Source organism: Aethina tumida, chromosome 5, assembly GCF_024364675.1.
Source record: "Aethina tumida isolate Nest 87 chromosome 5, icAetTumi1.1, whole genome shotgun sequence".
NCBI lineage: Eukaryota > Metazoa > Arthropoda > Insecta > Coleoptera > Nitidulidae > Aethina > Aethina tumida.
The window spans coordinates 17633220-17656878 of NC_065439.1; the positions used below are offsets into that span (position 1 = coordinate 17633220).

At 33.0% G+C, this 23659-nt stretch overlaps 3 protein-coding genes across 7 annotated transcripts in view; 1 reads left to right on the forward strand and 2 right to left on the reverse strand.

Annotated features, from left to right (window-relative positions):
- LOC109603081 (transmembrane protein 47) overlaps nucleotides 1-16376 on the reverse strand; it is a 143936-nt gene extending 127560 nt beyond the window's left edge. Inside the window, exon 1 of one of the 2 annotated variants that reach the window (XM_049968167.1) lies at nucleotides 16043-16376. The gene's annotated coding sequence lies outside the window, so the exon portion shown is untranslated. Of the gene's footprint in view, nucleotides 1-5472; nucleotides 5791-16042 lie in introns of those variants that run through there. The other variant, XM_049968168.1, reaches the window with a different exon arrangement.
- Nucleotides 16377-16595: 219 nt separating this feature from the next.
- The window catches only part of LOC109600840 (cyclin-T2), a 48269-nt gene continuing 41205 nt past the window's right edge, over nucleotides 16596-23659 (forward strand). Inside the window, exon 1 of the mRNA XM_020017034.2 lies at nucleotides 16596-16610. The gene's annotated coding sequence lies outside the window, so the exon portion shown is untranslated. The remainder of the gene's footprint in view (nucleotides 16611-23659) is intronic.
- Nucleotides 18298-23659, reverse strand: part of LOC109600839 (rho guanine nucleotide exchange factor 10) — a 154185-nt gene continuing 148823 nt past the window's right edge. For all 4 annotated transcript variants that reach the window (XM_049968152.1, XM_049968151.1, XM_020017033.2 and 1 more), the window contains 6 exons: nucleotides 22059-22506; nucleotides 21705-22001; nucleotides 21552-21644; nucleotides 21265-21489; nucleotides 20509-21204; nucleotides 18298-20453 (listed from right to left, as the gene is read on the reverse strand). In XM_049968152.1, coding sequence (XP_049824109.1) covers nucleotides 18570-20453; nucleotides 20509-21204; nucleotides 21265-21489; nucleotides 21552-21644; nucleotides 21705-22001; nucleotides 22059-22506 — 3643 coding nt within the window. In that variant the 3' untranslated portion in view covers nucleotides 18298-18569. The remainder of the gene's footprint in view (nucleotides 20454-20508; nucleotides 21205-21264; nucleotides 21490-21551; nucleotides 21645-21704; nucleotides 22002-22058; nucleotides 22507-23659) is intronic.

Here is a 23659-nt window from a genome sequence, read left to right on the forward strand (position 1 = left end):
AAATTTACATAAAAAAAATTGAAAATTGACAAATAAAAATAATTATTACATATATTTGACCCTTTTAAAAAGACAAAGAAAAAAATAAGGACTAATTTAAATTTGTAATTACAGTTAATTAAATATGACTAATTTTCTAAATGAAATTTTGTAACATAGAAATAAATAAACTAAAAGATATAAAAATATTAAAAACAATCGAAATTTATTCCATAAAAATTATAAAAAAAATTACACTACGTAATTAATTAAATTATTTCAACATTAATTAAAATACTTCAAGTTTTTATTTTTTGTATACGTATATTTAATGTTTTTATGTATTTTTTAAATAATATTTTTTATTTGTTACTAAACTTGCCTTTTTATGTGTATTTCTACCATGTTTGATCAATTTTTATTTAAAAAATATTCATAAAATATATTTTGTTGATTATTGATTAATCTAATATCATTTTTTTCTTTTTTTTTGAGAAAATAATTAATAGTCATTAATTATTATTAATTGTAGGTTTTCAGATAAAATCTTGTGTTATAATGCAACCAAAAAATTTAATAATAAATATGTTTAATTGTAATAATTAATTTTTAATAATTAAATAAATTTAATTTTCTTAATATTTTTTAACTTTAACATTCATTTGTGCTTTTTATATATTATTAAAATAAATTTGTTGTGTATTTTTTCTTATTTAATTAGTAGTAAAAAATTAATAATTTATATAAAACTCACTCACAAATTATTGATTATTGCCCTGTTGAAAAAATATTGATCAATTCAGATTTATAGTTAGTTAATTAAATAGGTATCATTTGAATTTTGAAAGTTATAGAAATAAGTAACTACAATAAAAAGACATAAGGAAACATAAATAAAATGTTGTTTAAGAAAGGCAATTACAACAAATTAATTAAATTATATAATTTTAATAACAATTCCAGTGTAATTAAAATATGTCATCAATTTTAATATTTATTAATATTTCGTGTTTTTATGTATTTTTTAATTATATTTTTTATTTGTCACTAAACTGATACATTATTTCACATTTGTTTCATTTCAATTTAAATAATTTATTGATTTATTCATAATATATAGAAAATTTATTTCAATATAAAATTCTTTATAGATATTTTTTAAATTTAATAGATTTTATTACGTCCGAGAAAAGTCTTTGATTCAGCTTTTTCATTAACGATTTACGGATCTTTCATTATTTGTCAACTTATCCAACAACAGAAATATTTCAACGTGGATTTATCGACTTAACAATCAAGTCCAGAATCAAGTCGCAATACAGGATTTCGCTTCACTCGCCGTCCAATTTCATTCCGCTCCGTAATATTTTCAATGGGGATGTTCTTGTTTATCATGGAGAAAAAGTAGCTTAATCCCAGATAAGATAAACATGCAATCCGCACATGTGTAGTTTTCGTGGAACTAGTTTTCCGCAAAACTGTTACTTTTTATTGCCACATTTTATTAACATAAAATTAAAATTACAGTTTCAACGTTTCTGGCATAATTAAAGCGGGAACACCGAACGACATTAATTGTTTGTCGACCTCAATCCGTATCACTGTGTACTGTTTGCTCTTGCACAAATCATTAATCTTCGCTTATTGTATTTTATCACGGACCATTACGTTACGTATCCTGTTGGCAACATCATTACACAGTGGTAATATCGCATTTGAAGTATATATGCAGGACTACATACAACCCGGTATACCTTTAATTTCGCCAGAGAATAATAGTCTCTCACTGTTTAAAGTTAATTCTGTTTTTTTTTTCAAAAGGTCTGTGACGGGAAACGCAAACACTGTTTAATAACCGGATTAAAGGAGCTTTTATGAGTGCACCTTTGTTAATTAATTTCAAACGTATGAAACGCTGCAAGAGCTAATTGAATTGTTGAATTATTGCCAACAATTATGGTACATTTTAATAATTAATATACACAATAAATACATTAACGTTTTGATTAAAATTATTCAAAATAATTATAAAATAAATATCTATTAATTACATTACATTAACATAATTAAAATCTAATTTTAAATAAATCTAGTGTTTGTATTGAACTAATGGAAATTTTATGAAAAATCTAAATTACTCTTTGTTTTTAAAATTAACCTTTAATTGTTATTAGATTTATTTCCTGTTATTAACTCACATTAATCATGTCAGTTTTTTAAAACTGTTTATAAGTAACTTCTTTTTAATTTTAATAAATTTCCATTGTGATCTGATTACATATAGACAAGCATATTGTTTGTGTCACTCTTTTTACTTTTTAATAGGCTTTTGTTCTTTTTTTACTTTTTCAAAATAAGCCTACTTTTCTGTTTAACTACTTTATATATATAAGTAATTCTTCTAAGCCAGTTTTCTTCAATTATTAATCCTCCATTTGCTTTTTAGCAAAGAGAAAAGTGAGAATTTTTTGTACTAATAAACTAATCTGACAAAATACTCATTGTATTTCTAATTTAGCTGTGAAACAATATACAATATTTTTTGTGTCTAATTTTCTTTGTTTTATATACTTTCTCTCTTTCTTAGTTCAATTGTTCTAAATCGTCTTTTTTCTTATACTTAAAATATATCTTATAGAACTAAAAACGTACTGAATGATTCTTTTAAGACTATTGAGAAATCTATATAACTAAGGTATACGTTTAAGTGGCATTATGTTCCTACTGGGTACAAATATAACTTATGGAATGTGAACAATCCCCATTAATGTTTATTTAAGATTTTAATAGGTCTAACATATGTCTCTTCCTTTTTACTTAATAAACATTCTGATCTTATGGTACAAAATAAGATTCCTGAATCAGATTTTTCTACAAAAAATAGTAAGAATCGCTTTTATTATGTTTTTTCTCTATTGAAATTGAAATCTATACTGACAGTGATAGTGATTCTGATTCTGAGATCAAACTCTCATATTCTTTTTGTGTGTGGTTCTAAACCATGTTTTTTGGATCTCATTTGCTTTAATACACTTTTATTCTTCTCTATTTCATATTTTCAAAATTGTTTTAAGCATCCCCATTTTCTTCTTCCATAATATTTATTTTGATGTAGTCGTTAAAGGAGGTAAGTGATTATCTGAGTTAAATTTGCTTTTTAGAAAAAAAGATATAATTTTTATCTATTTATATTGATCCATATACTGATCTAACAAATCACTCTTTGTATTTTTAATTTAGCTGTGGTTCAATATGCCATATTTTTACAGACTTTCGTCTTTCTTTTTATTTGTTATTCCAATTTGAGTATATGTTTAATTATTAACGAAATTATGTTCCAGTGGAATATTTGTAAAACTTGAATCAGTGTATTCTCTCTATTGTTTCAATTTTTCAAATCTTTTGATTTAATATATGTTACACTAGGGGACATTATTATAGCAACTTTTTGAAAAGCTATATAATTGATTTGGACATAAATGGCAACTCTAATTTTAAAAGGGATTTTAGTGATTAAATACGTGTTATTTATGACTAAATTGTTATTTAATACGTTCTTATAAGTAACTCGTACACCAGAAGAATTTAAGCGCCCCTACAGCATAATTGGACAGTCACCATATTTCACTGCGGCCATAACAAACTTTTTGTGTAGTTTTGTCCCTGTGGGGTGTTTAACATAAGCAGAACCATTTTATGTTATAAATTAAATCGTGACTAAAAACTACTGATCCTCACTGTTTTGCGGTTCAGTGAATGAGATCCTAGATAAGTCAAAATTGGAGTTTACATTTTGAACCTAGTTCCTTCAGGTCGGTTAAAATTTCAGTTCATGATCAGATAGTGTTTCGACATTCGAATTATCCAGTTATCTATTTCCCAACTCAGACAATTTTTTTCGTAGCCATTGTCTCTAAATTTTTTAAATAATATGGAAAACGATTAACTTATTTAAACTCCAAGATTTCTCTTCTTATTTTTCTCAATTTTGGTAACACTGAATATTTTTCTTACATTTTTATTTCGACCAATATTTAAAAATTGTAATAAGCGAAACACCGCTAGTAAATAAATAAATAATCGATTTCAATTCACAGATAGCAATGAAACACAATAAAGTAAAATTAATATTATTGAAAGATAAATAATTATGGAATTTTTGAAAGAATAAAATGAGATTGACCAGTTGCATAATAGACACAATAACAGAAATTACAATAAACTGGTATCCAATGTAAATAGTACAACTCATATCTTTGATATATTTCAATAATTAAAATTTTAAAAAAACATAAAAGATGAGAACTATTGTCTTAATGCAAATATTTTGAAAAATTAAATTACATTTATTTTTTTTTTTTTAAATTTACATTAAATTGTTATTAGATTTATGCTTCTACTGGGCACAAATATACCATATTTCGTTATTTGGAAAACTTGTATCTTCCTCATTAATGTACATTTTCCGGAATCATAAATTGCAAATGTAGTTGCCTTAAAAGCTTCCACTCAATATTCTGATTCAATTTGTGTATTTACCCTTTTTATTATGCACTGTTTTCAGCAACACAAAACTGCTAAACATTTTCAATTACATTTATTTGTAAAAAACCAAACACAGAAGTGTCAACCATTTTAATTCAGGGTTCATTAATTGTGTTACGCCGTGATAATTAAAGTGCAACAAAGTAATTCTTCATTTTCACAATTCCTAAATTATTGCTCAACGGCGAAATTAAATTTAAATTCCGTCGCTTATTATTAAACCGTTCATCACGTTCCGGGGATTCAGTTTGGACCACCGATGAAGTAAATCTAAATCTGTCAGTCAATTTTAAATATAGATCCACGGAGGATTTCCATTATAAATAAGGTCTGTGCTACATAAATGGTTATTGCCTTGTTGTTGTTTGTGACCTTTTTACTATCAAACATTCCTGGAAAATTTAGTAATTAATTAATGCCACACGCTATCAGTCATTTCTTTGTTCATAAAGCATAATTGTAAAGTAAATTAATCAGTGGTCAGTGAATCATTTTGTGGAAATAACTGAAAACCACAAATAGAAAATGTGGCACATGACTAATTAGCTCATTTAAAACATAACCGTGATGGAAATTGAATAATATTCAGTAGGTAGGAGTATTATCTGCATTATAACCATGTAGTACTGACGATCAAATTTAGTCAACGACCTCCAACTAGTCCACAATTATTATTAACGACATGAATCACATAAACGGTGAGGTAGGTTGCGATCAAAACGATTAACCGAGATCAGTCAATTAGCACATTTAATACGGTTCAACCGGATTAATTAACGTCTGAACATTAAAGACCAGATTAACATGTGCATACATTAAATCCCACCGAAAGCTCAAAATAATATAACAAAACAACAACGCGAATGTTTATAACTCACGTATATTCCGAGACACGCGAGAGACAAAAACTTCCGAAAACACCGCAAAACGGTAAACTTCCAGACTTACTTGCCACCATAAACAGCTTAAATAAAGACTGAGAACTCGGGCAAAAGTTGGGAGCGTGCACTATTTTATTATTAACACACACACACACGGCCAAGAAGAAATTGCACGCCACCCGAATAAAACAAGGCAGTTTTCACACACGGCCGCAAAACATAAACAAACTCTCGGCGGCAACAAACTTAAAACGAAAAACGGCGTGTCGGTTCGCGGACGCGGTTTAACAACCTCGACGGGCCCGGTCACGATTTTAATGTCACGACGGACGGAACGGACCAGATAGAAATCGGAGCGAAAGGAAAAGTCCGGACTGACGAAGGCGCGTTAATGCGTTGACGTCGGTGAGGCAGTACCGGACCATTGAAAATTAACGCCTCCATTGTGCGAATTTGGAGCGGAATCTGTTCCGACGGATTCGGCCGAAGTGTGTTTGTCTTTGGGCTTGTTTTATTGGGGGCGTTGTGCCGCGGTCTTTCCGATCACGTACCATTCTCTCTTAGTGGCAAATCGATTTTTTGTTCTATTTTGTCTAGATTTTATTGGTTTAATTTATTGTTTACACTCCTGGTTATTATTTTTTTCTTATCCATTGGTTTTTCTCTTACTACTGAACCTGAAGCATATTTTTATGTACCTCTTTGTTTTAAATAAGATTTTACTCCGTCTTTTTATCACTTTTTCTTAATTTTTATAAGCGTTTACACTTTAGCTAACATCTTCCGACAGTGTTTGAACCTAGTTCCATCAGGTTGGTTAAAATTTTAGTTCACGATTGGATAGTGTTTTGACATTCGAATTATCCAACTTTTTTTTAATACTACGAAAAACGATTAACTTATTTATAACTTAACTTATATCAGTAAACTCTAAGCTTTCTCTTCTTATTTTTCTCGATTTTGGTAACGCTAAATATTGTTTCTTACAGTTTTACTTCAACCAATAGTTTAATAATTGTAATAATCAAAACACCGCTAGTAAATAATCGATTTAAATTCACACAGAATTTTGTTCATTGAAAAATAAATAAGTACCCAATTTTTGAAAGAATAAAATGATATTGACCAGTTGCATAGTAGACACAACAATAACAGGAAATACAATAAACATCATATAACATGTATATAATAATTTCAATAATTAAAAATTTAAAAAAGCATAAAAAACGAGAACTATTGCCTTAATGAAAATATTTTTAAAAATTAAATTACATTTATTGTTTTTAAATTTACATTAAATTGTTATTAGATTTAGGCTTCTACTGGACACAAATATACCATATTTCGTCATTTGGAAAATTTGTAACTTCCTCATTAATGTACATTTTCTGGAATCATAAATTGCAAATGTAGTTGCCTTAAAAGCTTCCTCTCGATATTCTGATTCAATTTGTGTATTTACTCTTTTTATTATGTACCGTTTTCAGCAACACAAAACTGCTAAACATTTTCATTTACGTTTATTTGTAGAAAACCAAACACAGAAGTGTCAACCATTTTAATTCAAGGTTCATTAATTGTGTTACGCCGTGATAATTAAAGTGCAACAAAGTAATTCTTCATTTTCACAATTCCCAAAATTATTGCTCAACGGCAAAATTAAATAAAAATTTTTGTTCTATTTTGTCTTGATTTTATTGGTTTAATTTATTTTTATGTAATTTTTTGTTTTAAATAAGATTTTACTCCTTCTTTTTATCAGTTTTTAATAATTTTTATAAGCGTTTTCATTTTATACTAACTGTAAAAAAATACCCAAAAGAAATTAAAATAATTTCATCAAATTTGGTATAGAAGTACCTATTGGAATAAGAAATGATGAGAATGATGAAAATTTGAAGGGAAACGTATTGTCGTTTCTTTGTTCTTTTTTCTTCAAATCTTTAAGGTATCTCAAACAAGCGTGTAGTTTTTGTCACAGTTTGTTTAGTAATTTATACCAAAATATGTAAAATGTCTAGAGTACGAAGAAAAAATAATTTTAGCCAATTAAGTGAGTTTGATAAAAGTAGAATAGTTTGCCTGGATATTTACCCTTTTTATTATGCACTGTATTCAGCAACACAAAATTGCTAAACATTTTCAATTACATTTATTTGTAAAAAACCACTCCTAGTTATTATTTTGTTCTTTTCAATTGGTTTTTTTCGTTACTACTGAACCTAAATCATATTCTTATGTGCTTTTCTGTTTTAAATAAGACTTTACTTTCTATCAGTTTTGCTTAATTTTTATTTTTTTATTTTTTACTAGCTGTAAAAAAATACCCAGAACTCATATTTTCATAAAATTTGGTATACCGTACGAAAAATGCTCTTCGTGTCTGGATGTTGTAAGAGATGGATGCACGACAAAGAGAGAAAAGTTTTGCCCGGTAGTAAGAATCCCTACTCTCAGAGACAATGCGCCGTGCTGGTGCGCGCCGGCGCACAATGTAAATTAATCTTTGCGAATGCATTTAGTAACTCTCCGTATGCGTAGGGATGTAGTTAGAGTTCTTCGGATGCTCCATTTAAATTCCGTAACTTTGTATAATTTTCAATCTGTAAAATGAAATATTTTTTGAGGGTATATCGAAAACAAAAATAAGTATTCTAAAAATAAACTACTTTTTTCAAAATAAAAATGTATCCCAAAAATTAAATAAAATATACTAAAAACAACGTCTGCGGAGACGAACCGCATGCTAAACGCAGCAAAACCAAATGATCCCCTCCAGTCAGTTCGGCCCGCCCACATAATTGCATGTATATCTTTCCTTTTTGTTTACAAAGGGGTATTGATGTTCCGTCTCAATATGCGAGTAGACACACTCATCATTTTTGATACGGTATAACTACTTATTGGAGTAAGAAATGATTTGAAATTTGAAGGAAAACGTATGTCGTTTTTTTTGTTCTTTTTTCTTCAAATCTTTAAGAGATCTCAAACAAGCGTGTAGTTTTTGTCACAGTTTGTTTTATGTTGTAATTTATACTAAAATGTTTAACATGCCCAGAGTACGAAGAAAAAATAATTTTAGCCAATTCCGTTTGAAAAGAAATAAGAGTATTATAATACTTGGCAGTCAATGAGTGAAGAGGGTGGAAGAGGTAGAGCAAGACATGCTGGAAGACCCAGAGCTACCATAGTGCCACAAGACCGTCGTCTCAGATTATTGATCCTAAGGGACAGGATGAATTCAACGCGAATGATTGCTGAGGAATTTTTTGCCGATGAAGATACCCCAATTGGTATTCGATCTGTTTACCATAAAAGGCCTTTTGGCCTAGGAGTTGATCACCCTTATGAGCCAACGTAGTCACTAGTATATGGAACGTCAACAGTGAGATGAGGAATGGAATCACATTGTATTTAGTGATGAATCATGCTTTTGCGTGGGCATGTTATTGCTTATGGTAGCAGGTTACCTTCAGTTTTCATTAGTGGTAATATGACGTCTCAGCTATATGTGGATTACGTTTTGAAGCCTTATTTTCATCCCTACATAAGAAGAGATCTGGGACTAATTTATTATTTATATATTGCCAGGAATATATTAAACTTCCTAGAATCCTCCCATGTAAATTTACTGCTTTGGACACCCGATCTTCAGACCTTTCCCCAATGGAACATGTGTGGGGTATGATGGGGCGATGCTTAAGGAATTTACAGCACCCTCCAAGGACTTTTAATAAACTAATAGTTGACAATCAAATAACAGCATTACAAAATATTCGAGGGTTGAATGAATTAAATTTCCACCACAAAGTGTATCATTGTGTGCGACCGGATTTTTACTGCTTCATAAAATGTTTACCGACATACCAGCAGTTCCTGGAATGGCTGAGGTTTAACGACCAATTAACCGTTTCCTAATTAATTTAAGACACCACACTAGAAACGCCCTTCCTACTTTGACCCCTATAATTCCAGCATACTAACACCACCAACTGCGTGACACGTCTTAATCGTTCGAGCATTAACAGATTGTTTAACATGATTTTTATGAATAGAAAATGAATTATACGGGTCATTTATATGCATGCACTTTTTTCTTCGTAACGAGACCAATGGGAAACATGAATAGAACATTATGATTTACGTCCTCGTGACAAGGGGGACCGAGATTAATACAGGCGGATTTGTTTGGGCCTGGGCAGTGATATTTTTTAAATACACGAGAGGATTACGCACGACAGGAAGACGGGAACGAATTTATGGGACGTCCCCGGGGGAAAACGCATCAATCCATTACGGTGCAACGTTCAGAAAGTTGCACGAAGACAGTTGCGCCCTCCATTATGTTCGTGGCACGATCCCCGACGTCCAGATTAGCATACGCCGAAATCTCGCGGCCCGTTCACCTGTTCCTGAATATAATGATCCTTTCGTGTCGGCTCTCACGTCTGATTCATTATGCACCTGTTTCTGCCGGCAACCAACAATCCGTGTTTTCCCTCGGCGGATCGCTCAGGTCGCCGACAGCTGTGACGGTATGGGAGGGTCGGCAACAGGGGCATATTTACGTGAAATTAATCTTTGTTCAGTGTAAAAAATTTTCGGAAAGGAATCTCATCTAAAGTAGAATTTGTTACTTTGTCGCATTCCTTTGTGACTTTTTAATTGATATTAGAAAATATTGGAGTAAGTAATCTTTAAAAATAATGACAAAATATGATTCACTTGTTTCTAAAGTGTATAAAGAAAAGAAGTTATTGTTCCAAATAAGAGAAGCGTAAACCAAACAGAAAAATATTAAAATTGGTTTTTTGTATTAAATATAATAAAAGAAAACTGGTAGATTTCAAAATGAAAGAAAGGAGAAACTAAATAGGCGTTAATTTCTGATAAGGCCTTTAATAAGAGAACATTAATTATAAAATTATTAGGAGAAAAACATTTTTTAACATTAATAAACTATTATATGTGTTAATAAGCTGACCATGACAGAGCAGACAGGATTATGTTAATTTAAATAATTTACAATGAACTTGTCAGATTATTATAAGGTTCAATTACAATATAGAAATATTTAACAAGTTGAAGAAGCACGTAGTTCTTCTCATTGATTTTTCAAAAAAAGATGCTTTGAAAAGTTCAAGAAGAACCTGAAACCTCTAAACATTTGCGATGTTTATCCAAGTGTATTAGACATTTGTAAATACCAAAGATGATTTACCAAATTCTGATCTCTCTGACTACAATCAATAAGGAAGACTAACCACATTAGACAACGACATACTAAGACCAGAAATTCATGTCAAACAATCAAAGAACTGTTAAATATCTTTAACCAACCTTAGTGGACCATACAGCAAATTGGAAAATTAAACAGAGCAGGTGTTTGGGTCCTCTGTAATCTGTCCGAAGAGAACAAAGCCGACCGATCCATCACAGGCAACGTATCGCTTCAACGACACCATACAGAAACGGTTTTTAATTGTTCACTGGAAACGAAATATGGAGTTTATATAGTAATCCAAAACGCAAAAGGTAGTGGCTCTTTCCAAATGAATCACTATAAAGTACTACATAACTGGGTTTGCATCTCAGAAAGACTCTTTTGTGTATTTGGTGGAATATTTGATGAATTGTTCTCTTTGAAATGCTGAAACCTGGACTTAATGAATTGGGATGAGAGGTACTACCTCACCCACCATACTCATCCGATATTGAACCCTCGGATTTCCATTTATTCCGATCCGTAGGACATTTTCTTGATGGCAAATAATTTGAAAATTTGGATGATATCCAAATCAAAAACAACTTGATTTTCATTTGCCTGGAATAGAAAATTTCCACACTAGTTGCCAAAAGGTTGTTGATAATGAGGGTGGTTATATTATTAACAAGCTGTTTATTACACTTCTATAACGAAAAAATTTTTGATTATAAAAATTTCATGTGAAAATTATTGTGAAATAAATTTCTTGTGAAAGCAAAATTGGAAGAAATTTTGGACATCTCGAACAATTTAGTTTCTAAGAAAATTTCCCGTATGAGTAGTAAATACTAATGAGCCATACTTTCGAAATTTCTTGGGTGCATTAATTGCTACATTACGATATATCTATAACGATGTTACGAAAAACGTAAAAATTTACTAAAAACGTAAAAAACTACTAAAATCTCAAAAATTCATTAAAAACGTGAAAAATTACTAAAAACGTAGTGACCTAATTCCATACGAACAAATTCCATACGATCATTTTCCATATGATTAAAATCCGTACGATTATTTTCCATACAATGAAAATCCGTACGATCAAAATCCATACGATCATTTTCCATACTATCAAAATCAATACGATCATTTTTCATACTATTAAAATCCGTACGATCATTTTCCATACGATTAAAATCCATACGATCATTTTCCATATGATAAAAAATCCATACGATCATTTTCCATACGATAAAAATCCATATGATCATTTTCCATAGGATCTAATTCCATACGATTATTTCCCATACGATCAAAATCCATACGATCAATTTCCATACAATTAAAATCTATAGGACAGGATCCATACGATTAAATTCATACTGATTAAATTATATAGTTTCACTTTAATAACTTTATGGATTTTTATTATTTTACTAATACTAATTTCCTGAAAAATCATTAAAAAAGTAAAAATAAATAATTGTAATTCTTCCTGGATTCCCAAAAAATTACTAAAAACGTAAGAAATAACTAAAAGACGTAATCATTTTATTAAAAGATACATGCCCGTGAGCTGCGCGTGGTACTGGACAGTACTTGGACATTGCAGCATTACTTTATTTTTCTAAAATATTACAAACAGACACTCCAATTTTATTTATATGTACAGATTAAAATTAAAGACTTATCAAAAATGATTCACTTGAATTTAATGTAAGAAAGCCACATTAACTTCCGGTCCTCCTTACTAACTGAAGACTGCCTAAATTACAAAATCCCGTCAACCATGTATAATTAACGTTACCCTAGCATTTTTAAAGAGACAGGTGCAGCATATAAAGTAACAGCCTTGACACAGTGATGTAATTTGCTGTCTCGACTCGTTTATTAGTTATACGACACCAGTTCGGTATCAAATTCTAGTTCGATACTCACAAATAGTAAAAACATTTAAGTGGCAAACAGGTTGTTCGAACTTTCTCGAAACTACACCCAAAATTTTGCCATCGAACGAAAGTGAATCACATTCGTGTCATTCGTGCCCGGCATTACGTGTTCCATCGACCGAGGCCGATTTTAATTCAACAATCAGTCGCCATTACCGGAGTCCCATGTAAATTCGCGTGCTTTTTCCTATAAACAAAGTTTTTATTGTCGGCGCAATCGAAGCGTCGCATCTGTTCTCGAATTTATGTTCCGGCCCGTTCTAATCTCGTCCGGGCTTATTCGGGGTTGTTTATACTAAACCAGGTTTCCGATATTAAATTAATAGGGCGGGCGTTCCGTATTTTCATTCAAAACTGCTTTCGAGCCGGTTTTGAATGCTAAATATCGGCCTCGATCGAATCGGAGGGGGTTGGGGGCGATAATGGAGTTATTTCGGTGTATCAGCGGAAATCTTAACGACCGCTTTTTATGATGGTCCTACGTGGATATAAAATAAACACATCGAATCCATTATCTTTGTTTTACTGCGTCGGCGATCGTCCATAATCTAGGAAGTGCAAGTGGAGACATAAACAAATGTGTGTGACTGGATTAATTGCGACGTGTTCCCATAAAAAAGCATTATATGGGAACGAGGCATTGTTTCGACTTTAAACCGTTCCAAATTTAGTTCCATTTGCATACCATGAGTTTGTATGGTCGGTGATTTTTGTCGGCAAAAACGTACAAAACATTCCCACGATTTGTTCCAATAAATAGGTGAAATGAACTATTATTACCGTCCATTGTGAAATCTGTATTTGAAAAATGTTTTACTGCGGCGCTATCTAAGAAAACTCATAAATTCGTATCGGGAACATAAAACCAACTGGGTCGCAAATATGGCAATTTTAAACTGCAATAACTTTTTCATTGGTTAATGTAAATTGCACTTGGTCGTGATACTGAACGTGCATCAATGGTATTTCCTGTAATAAAATTCCGTCGATTTTTGTGTTCTACAGTATCGAAAAAATTTCATTGTCATTTTATGATGGGAGTTTTTTTGATTGTCATAAACAGGAAATGATTCTAATATTCATACTACAATACATTGAATTGTTTCACTTAAAAAATTGTCTTTAGTTTGTAAGTCCATTTACAAATAAAATAATAAATACTGTATTATGTATTTGGAATCAATCACAAATGAAATAAAATAAATAAAGAAGTATAATTCATAAGATAATTAAAAAGTAGCTCTTTTTGGTGATCTACTATGGAGAAAAAACTGAAATGTTTGACAATATTTCTACTACAATACATTAAATTGTCCCACCTTCAAATTCTTTATATATAATGTTTATACTCTTTTTATTAAGTGGCCCTTTTTGATGTTTTATTATGCATAAAAATCTTCGGTGCCATTCTATGAATAATTTTTTTGAAGTGAAAACTTCTTTAGCCCCGTTGGGCACTTTTTGGTATGGGAAAATCTTCGCGTCACCAACATGCTTATAGCAGCATATCTGTAGCTATACAGCTGACGTATAATATTGTGTATATTTTATAAGTGATATTGAATGAATTTAGTGAAAAGTTCAATGTTTATATACTATGCATTGTTGAAATAATGTTTTTGTTTGATTATTATTTGAATGACCATGTGCAATGATCAAAAACTCAGTACTACAAAATATAAAACGACAATCGAAATTTGAACCAAACATTTTCATTTCTTACTTTAGTAACCATAAGACTATTGTATCTTTTTTAGAACAAAATGAAATAATTGAAAGTACAAAAAGTCTAAGTATTGTTGAAATTAATGATGACAATGATGTAAACAATTCAAATAATGATAAAAATCAAGTATATTGATATTTAAGTAAATACAAATAGTATCCATATATAATATGATAGTATATTAATTGTTATTTCAATTGAATTGTATTTATATTTTGTCATGATCTTATACAGCCCGTAATATATTTGAATAATAAAAAACCACATAAACATGCATATAATTGTTGTTCGGAGTGTTATTAGATGTGAAAACCAGATTGAGCTGGTAAATTTAATTCAAACATTATGAAATTTCAAATTTTAATACTAAAATATCATAAAATGTCCCATCTTTGTTTTGTAGTCTATATACAAGTAAAATAATAAATAATTACATAATTTTCTACTATATTGAAAAAAACTTTTTTAACATTTTTTAAAGTTCTTTTGATTGCTGTAAACAGAAATTGATAAATATATTCTTATTATAAAACATTAAATTGTTCTATGTTCAATTGTCAATCATTGAAAATATTGACAAAACGTCAGAGAATAATTTCAGTAAACGACGGTTCAAAACCCGAAAAATGAAATGTATGTCAACAAATATGGTTGTAAAAGCCTCAACTCATTCATTATGTACTTTGTATTTAGAGTCTACTAGAAACAAAATAAAGAGAAGCACAAACAATCATACATATATCTAGTTGCTTTTGATAAATTCTCATTGGTTAATAGAAAAAGCAAATAGTGACATTTCCTTTAATCGACTTACTCAGTACTCAGAAAGTCTTACAAAAGTTTCAATTAAAGTTGACGTAAACTGATTAAGGATCTTAAGGTATGTAATTTTAAACTAAATAATTTAAAAGAACATTTTAAAACCAGTAAAGTCACTGCAAATTCTTATTAATATAATGATTAGTTAATTTAAAATCATTTCTGCTCTTGATTTATAATATAAGTATAAATTAGCAAGTTATTTAATAAATTTTAATTGAATGTGTATCCAATGACATATGTCATACATATCAGATCATTAATAATGCCATAAATTAGAAGCAACATTTGTTATTGCTAAATAATTGAATAGCTAACCGCAATCGTGTCTAATAGGACAAAAATAGAGGTATGTTATTTTAAACTTAACTATATTTTTCAATTTATTTATGTGTAAGCCAAATCTAAATGTCATCATTTAAATCGTTAAAGTCCTTGACCTAAAGAGGCAAGTCCCAAGTACAAAGCAACCCATTTCGAGACTTTTCACTTTGTTCAATGTTTCCCCTCAACCCAAACGGTTCACATGCGTCTGGTCATATGGGATGCGGTCGATAATTGATGACTCATAAATATTTCCTCTCGAACATGCCCCTAATAGTGATTTGTCAATGTCGCCCGTATATTGACATTAGCGTCACACACGTTCTTCGAGGGGTGTCGAATTGCGACCTACGTCAACGCGATACACGGCCGCCGCCGGACGAATTAAAGGGCACGTAAACACGAACCCAGATCGAGCGCCAACGCAAACAAATTATTCCATAAACAAACAAAAGTGGGACACCGAGTGTAAATTAAGTCCAAACCGTGGACACTGGGCACCTTACAATTCGAAACAATCTCGGCGAATCTCCGTGTTTGTTTTGATACACTGGATGCTTGTTAACTTTAACCTGTCGACGTTTAAATGGGCACCGCAATCGGGTTCGCTTACCTGTTCGAACGGCAATCTGGATAACTCGAATCGATGAACAGCACAAAAGCACCGATAAGATAAGTCGTCACGGGGGAAGAACGTAACGCAAATACCCGCGATCACAGGCCGACCATGTTTGTTTAGAATATGGCGGATGCTGCGAATGGACCGTAGTTCGGATTTGTCGGGTAAAGCTGCACCGCACGCCACTCGTTGCCACTGCAGAAACAAACTGGACGCCCCAAAACAACACATCGGCTGGTGTCGAAACGAAGAGATTTACGCGTAGGCAACCCAGTTTACAAATTTACTTTACACGATTGTATTTATTAATATTAATTATATAGTTAATCCAGACTAGAGGATACAAAATAATAACAAAAATTTGATAATTTGCGTTGTCTTTAAAGAAATAAATTTAATCATCGCATACGTCGAGCAACGTTGGTAATCATTTAACCTGTTGCTTCAGGGCGTCGTTTATGCGCTTAACCTCTTATATTACCGGTCCTTCACTTGCTATTTTCTACAAAATTAATAAGTTTGTAGCTCGAAACACTCAAAATTTGCAATTCATTGAACACAAGTAAGTAACTGTTGGTCATAAAAACAAGTGACATTGCGACATCGTGTTTGATAAAAAGTTCGAATTTTCGTGCTTTCATCACTCACAAACAATTAATTCCAACTAGCTGGTACCAAAGAAATGTTCAGTATTCAGGTACAAAAAATATAGGACATTTGACCAGAGTAAGTAGTTACATCACGTGTACATAAATTTTATTTTTCATAAAATTTATTTACACATAATCCGTAGTTGTTGATTACCTTAATATATCCGGTGGCCAAATATTAAAGGACTATGTCTAGTTCTCAATATAAATAATCAGTGGAATAAAGTTCCCAAGTAAGTCGTCTTAGAAACTTAAAAATATTTTCCAAATTTCTGGTAAGGGCTAGTTTAATAAAAAAATATTTTTTACCAATTCAAATAATAGGTTCAACCCTTGATTATTTGGCCACCCTGTACAATAATACATTTATATGAAATACAGTTTATAAATATATACAATTATACAGTGGGGCCCATTTGAAAACGGGACTCCTTCATACAGTTTGTATTTTTTGTCCGATTTTTTCAGTTGTAAAGCATGAAGATATGTATTTATGGACACGACTTGTTTTTTGGCTCAAAATTTTATTTTTTAATTTTTAAAAATAGTACAATCTATCTTATTTATCAACAGTATTAGAATATTGTACTAATAATATTATACTTTTAAATTTATTGAATTGAATGGTGGGTTGGAGGAAATAAAAAAGAGTATTAGTATGAATATAATATTATTAGTATTGTTCTAATATTTTTGAAAAGTAAAATATTTTGTGCTATTTTTAGTAGTTTATTCCAGAGACTACTTAATTAAAATTAAAAATAAATTCCTAACAAGAATATAATTTTTAATTTTTCTACAGAATTGTGATAATTTTTTATGAAATTTGGTATATACCCATTTCAGGGTGTGTCTGATCTAGAGATGTAGTTAGATTTTCTATAAATAATTTGCAAGTATATTTTTTCAATTTTTATACCTCAAAAATCATCCTGCAGGTTTGGTTTTGGGCCTAAAAACTTGACAATTTATCTGCACATAAATGTTTCCATGCTTTACAATTTTTTTAGTTCTCCAAGATCTCTAAAATAATTAAAATAGATTGCTGTAATCTTTAATGTTTTAATATTAATAATTGTTTTAATATTAATAATGTAATTAGAGGCACAATTCAAATTAAATATTAATTTTATTAGTTCCTTTAAAATTTATAAGTTATTTTAGTTGAATTTAGTTTTATCATCACTTCATTGTGAATATATTGAATTCGATTTGAATATTTGTGAAGACATTTCTGTCTCTTCTTACTTATATTAATAATCTAATTAGAGGCACAATTCAAATAAAACCTTAGTTTTATTAGTTCCTTTAAAATTTATAAGTTATTTTAGTTGAATTTAGTTTTATCATCACTTAATTGTGAATATATTGAATTCGATTTGAATATTTGTGAAGACATTTCTATGTCTCTTTTTACTAAGTGATATATATATATTTTGATAACTTTTTGTTTATTAATTTTTATAGATAACTTGGTGTGTTCAGTCTCACTCTTATATGTAAATAAATTTTGAATAACATTTTTTATGAAAGTCAAAGACTTTTACTTAAATTCTATTTCTATATATTTTAATTTTAGGTTTTTAAATAAAAAACGCATTTTAATAATTACTTTAATAATATAACACAGTGAACAGTAATAAATTTATTATAATAGGTACATACAACTATTATAAAATATAACAGTACACATTGATGTTTCTCAAAATATCTTTTGTGATGACATTAAAAAATAAATAAAAAACATGAATTTTTAATAAATTAGACAATATGACATCGTTTACATTATAAAATAAAACAATAGAAATATTCACATTTATCATTTATATTAAAATACACAGATTTCTCTACAGTTACTTTTCCTTATCAAATCACAATTTCAACTCCCAGATAACGATGTGGGCATCGTTACTGTTCGCCTCCCGGACAGGCGTGACAGTTTTGGTCTTGTCGGCCGAACAGCACGGCGGCCGACAGTTTACGTAACCCCTACCGCCCATCAGAGTGATTACAGTCCTGCGACCGTTGTCGAACGCACTGCTCTTGCTTAATGTCTTTGTCTTGCTGGCCGTGACGGCGGTCGGTGCCGGTTGCGGTTCCTTTTCGATCACCGTCACGTTGTTCTCACTAACACCGTTCAGTTGCCTGCTCGCGTTCGAATTGTTCCTCGAGATGCTCCTGCCGTGCATTCCGTGCCTTACCGCCATGCTCTCCTCGCTACCAGAAGACGTGCAGAGACTGGACGATCGCGAGTCCACGGACCAATTGGACAAGTCCAACGATCTGGGTCTGCTGGCCTTCATTTTTAGTCTACGATCCAGGGTGCTGACTTTGCTGGGAATTGCCGCCAGTTCCGGGTCGCTGCGACGTCTCGATTCGTACATGGAATCCGTGAGGATGTTCTCATCCCTTTCGTAGTCTTTTACGTACATAAGGTCGCCGTACAGACCGTAGACGTTGCAAGTGTCACCTGAACTGTGTGAGGAGGTGCTGCTGGTGGAAAAGATTGATCCTCCAGTTCCCATGCCTCGGGGCAACGTTTTACTGAGCCTGGAGATGTCACTGTCTTTAGAGCGTCTGCGACGCAATACTATCGGGCTGCTAGTTAATTGGTACTTTAGTTTTGCTGAAATGCTTTGAACGGAAGCATCCGAAAGTTGTTTTTCCATTTTAGGCCGTTCACTCTCTGCCTTTTCCGTGAAACTGTTCTCGAGACTGTCTGGTTCGATTTTGGAATCCTCCTTACTTTCTCTAGACAAAGTTTTCGTTAGATTATTATTGTAATTCTTTGGTTGTAGTGCCAGTAGGAAAGTAATCGGTCCAAAATGTGCGTGATAAGAAATATTAACCCTACCACTAATAATCGGAACACCCTCTAGTCTCGGCAATGGAATAGTTAGAGTTCTACCCACATTGGTGCCAACCCACAAAAGTCCCTTACACGCCAACAATGCCGTAACACTGACATGCGTTCTGTTATTGTTGATAGTATCCCTCGAGCCAGCCGAACTGGAAACCCTCATCACAATCGACGCAATGTTAATGTCCTGCAAATGCTTAAACGTCTCAGTGTGATACAAACAAATTGTACTGGAATTCTTCTGCGAGATCCATAGGCCGATACCGCTGTGAGCCATCAGATTCACATTTCCGACATGTTCGTGCTGGATCGTGAAATTTTTCTGCACTTCTCCAGTAGCACCGTTGATCACCCAAACCTTCTTGCCACAGGCCGCATACATGCACTGGTTTATCGGCAACAGACACGATATCGGATCTGTGCCCAGATTAACAATCTGCGGCTCTTGCAACATCCACGCTCCATCGACGGGATTCTTTCTATACACGTAAAGAGTTCCATTGCCCAGTGCTACGTATACGTTATCACAGTGGTATTTAATTTGCATGACTATGTCAGAAACCGTCGCCGATCCCAGCTCCTCTTGTTTCTCCGGTTCGTCCGCCGCGTACAGTACTATCTTCCGACTAACCGTGCCCATCCAGACTGCGTCAGCAGCTAAGTTGGGGCCCAAAAACGAAGAGCCTTTCACGAATTCCATCGCGGTCACTTGCGTTTCCACCAAGGAGAACGAGGTTACGTCCTTCAGAATCTCCGTGTGTTGATGATGTTGAGCTAGAACTGATATGTGACTGCTCACTCCGTTTGAAACGCACAACCACAGATAACTCTGCTGGCGGTGGCGCCGTTTCGTTGGCTTTGGCAATGTTATTGAGTAATAGCATCCACAGCGAACCTAAAAAACCATCCGATTAGATTCTTTGGAACAAATTTGATTCGGTTTGTTTTACCTCTGTTTGATGCTGTGACGAGTATACAGGTTGTGCTCGTACGAATAGTGGCATCTTTGTAGACGGCCTCTGTTCCTGTTCAGGTACTTCCCAGGCTGGTGAATTACTGGGATCCAAAGCCAGTTGCGCCAGTCGTAGCTCGGTTATCCACTCCTTCTTGATTGAGGGGTTATCTGTTTGAAACGTGTAAGTTTCTTCTTTGCCCTTGTTTTTGACCATCAGTTGAAGACAGCAAGAGTCCACCCAAGCCATTTCCTCGTCTTTCAGCTGGATTGAGGTTTGGATTTGTTGCAGAATCCTTCTGGTGCTCTCCGTGTTGATGTCTTTGTAGGTTCCTCTTAACTGGGCGGTCAAATCATTTATTCGACTCATCACCTCGTAGTCATGCATCAATTGACTCATTTCATTGCAAAGATTGTTGGCGTCCTGCGGTTGAGTGCCTTCAAAAGACCCATTGGATTTTAGGCTTCCACCTTTGGAATGGCCGGCAGTCAGAATACGACTCAAAGTGGGAGATGTACTAGTATCCAGAATTTCTATTTCGGAAACTGGATAAGTCCACTTGAGACTCAGTCTTTCGTTGGCGCCAAAATCATCCGATGACTTGGAGGCCACTGACACGCAAACTACTAAGTCGTTCAGTAGCAGCAGTCGACGACTTTTCGTCTTCGTTATCATTCCCGTTTGGTTATATTCCTAAAATAAATAAACAACAGTTACATGATTCATGCGGTTTAGTTTCCTGAGGATGCTTACAATTTGAGTAACGTTGTCTTCTCGCAATAGGAATCTGTTATTGTCTGTTAAAGGACGTGCCGCAAATTTACCGCTGATGTTCCTTAACATTTCTTTGAAGGCTTGATATTGTTCAGCCTCACGTTTTCGCTCATTGAGCATTTCCGCCAAGGATTCTAACTGGGTTAAAGCTAATTGTAAGGACATCCTGTCATAATGACCTTGAGGCGTATACTTCAGCAAGTCCTAAAATATAAAAATTTTATGATAATAAAAGTACATATAATTATTACAAAAATTATTTTTACCTGTAATAACAGAATAAACTGGGGGAACCTTTGAACAGGTTTTACCATAAGTCCGAAAAATGATAACCGATCATGAGAACTGATCTGTTTCACCTGTAAAAGTCAATTTTAAATTATAGCAAAAGGGGGATTGAATTTTAAGTCAAAATTTACCTTAAAAAAGTCTGCAAGAGCTGATTTACGTTTGGCCTCCATTTTGGCCAGGTCCATGGCAACGGAAAAATTGTTAATGAACCCGCTGTATATGTCCAGGACAATGGCTTTAGAGAAAGAGGCAACAAACACGTCTCCGATTTTCTCTTCCTTGTCCCAATTTCGCACGCACTCCGCCAATGCTATCCTAAACAACGTATGGCACTGGAGAATCTCTGGAAGTCGATGGAACAGCACGGCTATTTTCGACGTGCTTAAAACTGGGGGATTACTTTCTTCTAAATGCTTTTTATAGTCCTAAAAGAGTTTTATCGTTAAAACGTGTACTCGGTAATTGAATGGACGTTGACTTACATGAACTAGTCTTTGAAGGGTTGCAATATAAGAATTTTCTGTATGTACAATCTGGGCCACGATCATCCTCCTCTTCTGCTGATTCGGATTCAGATCGGGTGGGGGCGGCGGCAATGACGGGGGCAGCTGTCTGCGTTGCTGTGGGGTGCAATTGGGGAAGGCGATGGCGCTTTCTTCCTCCACCTCAGGCAGTAGGGGCATTTTGTTGGCGCCGGTCGGCGCCACCTTTTGCCCGTCCGCACCCTCCACATCGTACTGGTGACTGCTGCCCCGCCGTATCGAAAACCACCTAGACAGTTTTCCTTGATTTGCCGGGCTTTGGGGCGACGCGTCCCCCGGCAGGGAACCGTCGAGCGAGAGCCGATTCTGGGAGCCCGCGCCTCCGCTGCCGCTGCTCCGCCAGAGGGTACGCGCTTTGTTCAGTGTGTTGCGCAGCTGACCGTTGCTCCTGAAAATTACGGAAACGTCAGGGATTTGAAACGAGGCAAACTTAAAATTAGTAACACCTCGGACTGTAGGAAAATTGATTAAGGCCTTTAATTATATCCGAAACCGTAAACATTGATTGGGTTTGATGCTTGTTTAATCTTTAATTACGGCCAGTTGATACATAATTAAAATTGTCCGAACACAGACATAACTAATTGCCAGTCTGCCGAACTTTGTTTGTCCTCGAAAATATTTGGAAATTGTCCAAGTGGTTTGATTTTATTTATGTTCCTAGTTATCTTAATTTACTGTAACAAATTCTCAATGGGTTAAAGTACTTGAATGAACCAGGCACTAAAGCTGGCCTTATATCAGTCCCAAAATTAAATATAAATTTACAGATTTTATCTGATTTCAGCATCCTTGGCTATTATTAATAATAATATTCGAGTACTGGGCGTGACTATTGTGGCAGAGGCGTAGCACATCTGCAATTTTTACTTTCTAATCCCACATTTGGCAAAAAACTCCTTATGTGTCAACTTGAACATGAATCACAGATTCAATATTTTAGGCGTGCGTTTACACTTTTAGGAGCCGGAGCAAAATTAATTTATTCGATAATCTATTCAATATCGGAGAGAAGAATTTTAAAAGGCCCGAGTTGTACCCGTATTGAATGGCTGTTGGGCCTTGTAATTACGTCTGAGGAATGCGTAGTCAATCATTTTTTTTATGTTGATTGAGGCGTCTTGCTTCGACTTAATAAAGCTGTTTTCCTGACATATACAGTGGAATAATAAAAATCTGCGTTTTAACGTCTTCCTCTTAACATTTTAGTGTTCCTTTAATGTAAATATTTGAATAAATTCATTCATTTATTACATCGATTTCGTCATATTCATATAAATTTTATGATTTACACTTTTATCCCGTCCTTCAGATGCATTTAGCGTACTATGAATAGAATTAATATTTTCTTAATCAATTTACAAATTTCGATGAAATATAGTTGCCTATCATTTAAATTACTACATGTGTGTTATACGCATTTAATGAACTCGCTATGGGCAAGTTACTAAATTGGTTCTATTATTACAGCACTTGGCAGATGGTTTCGGGATATAAATTGTAACAAAGACCATATGCAATATCTATTTTTAAGACGAAGT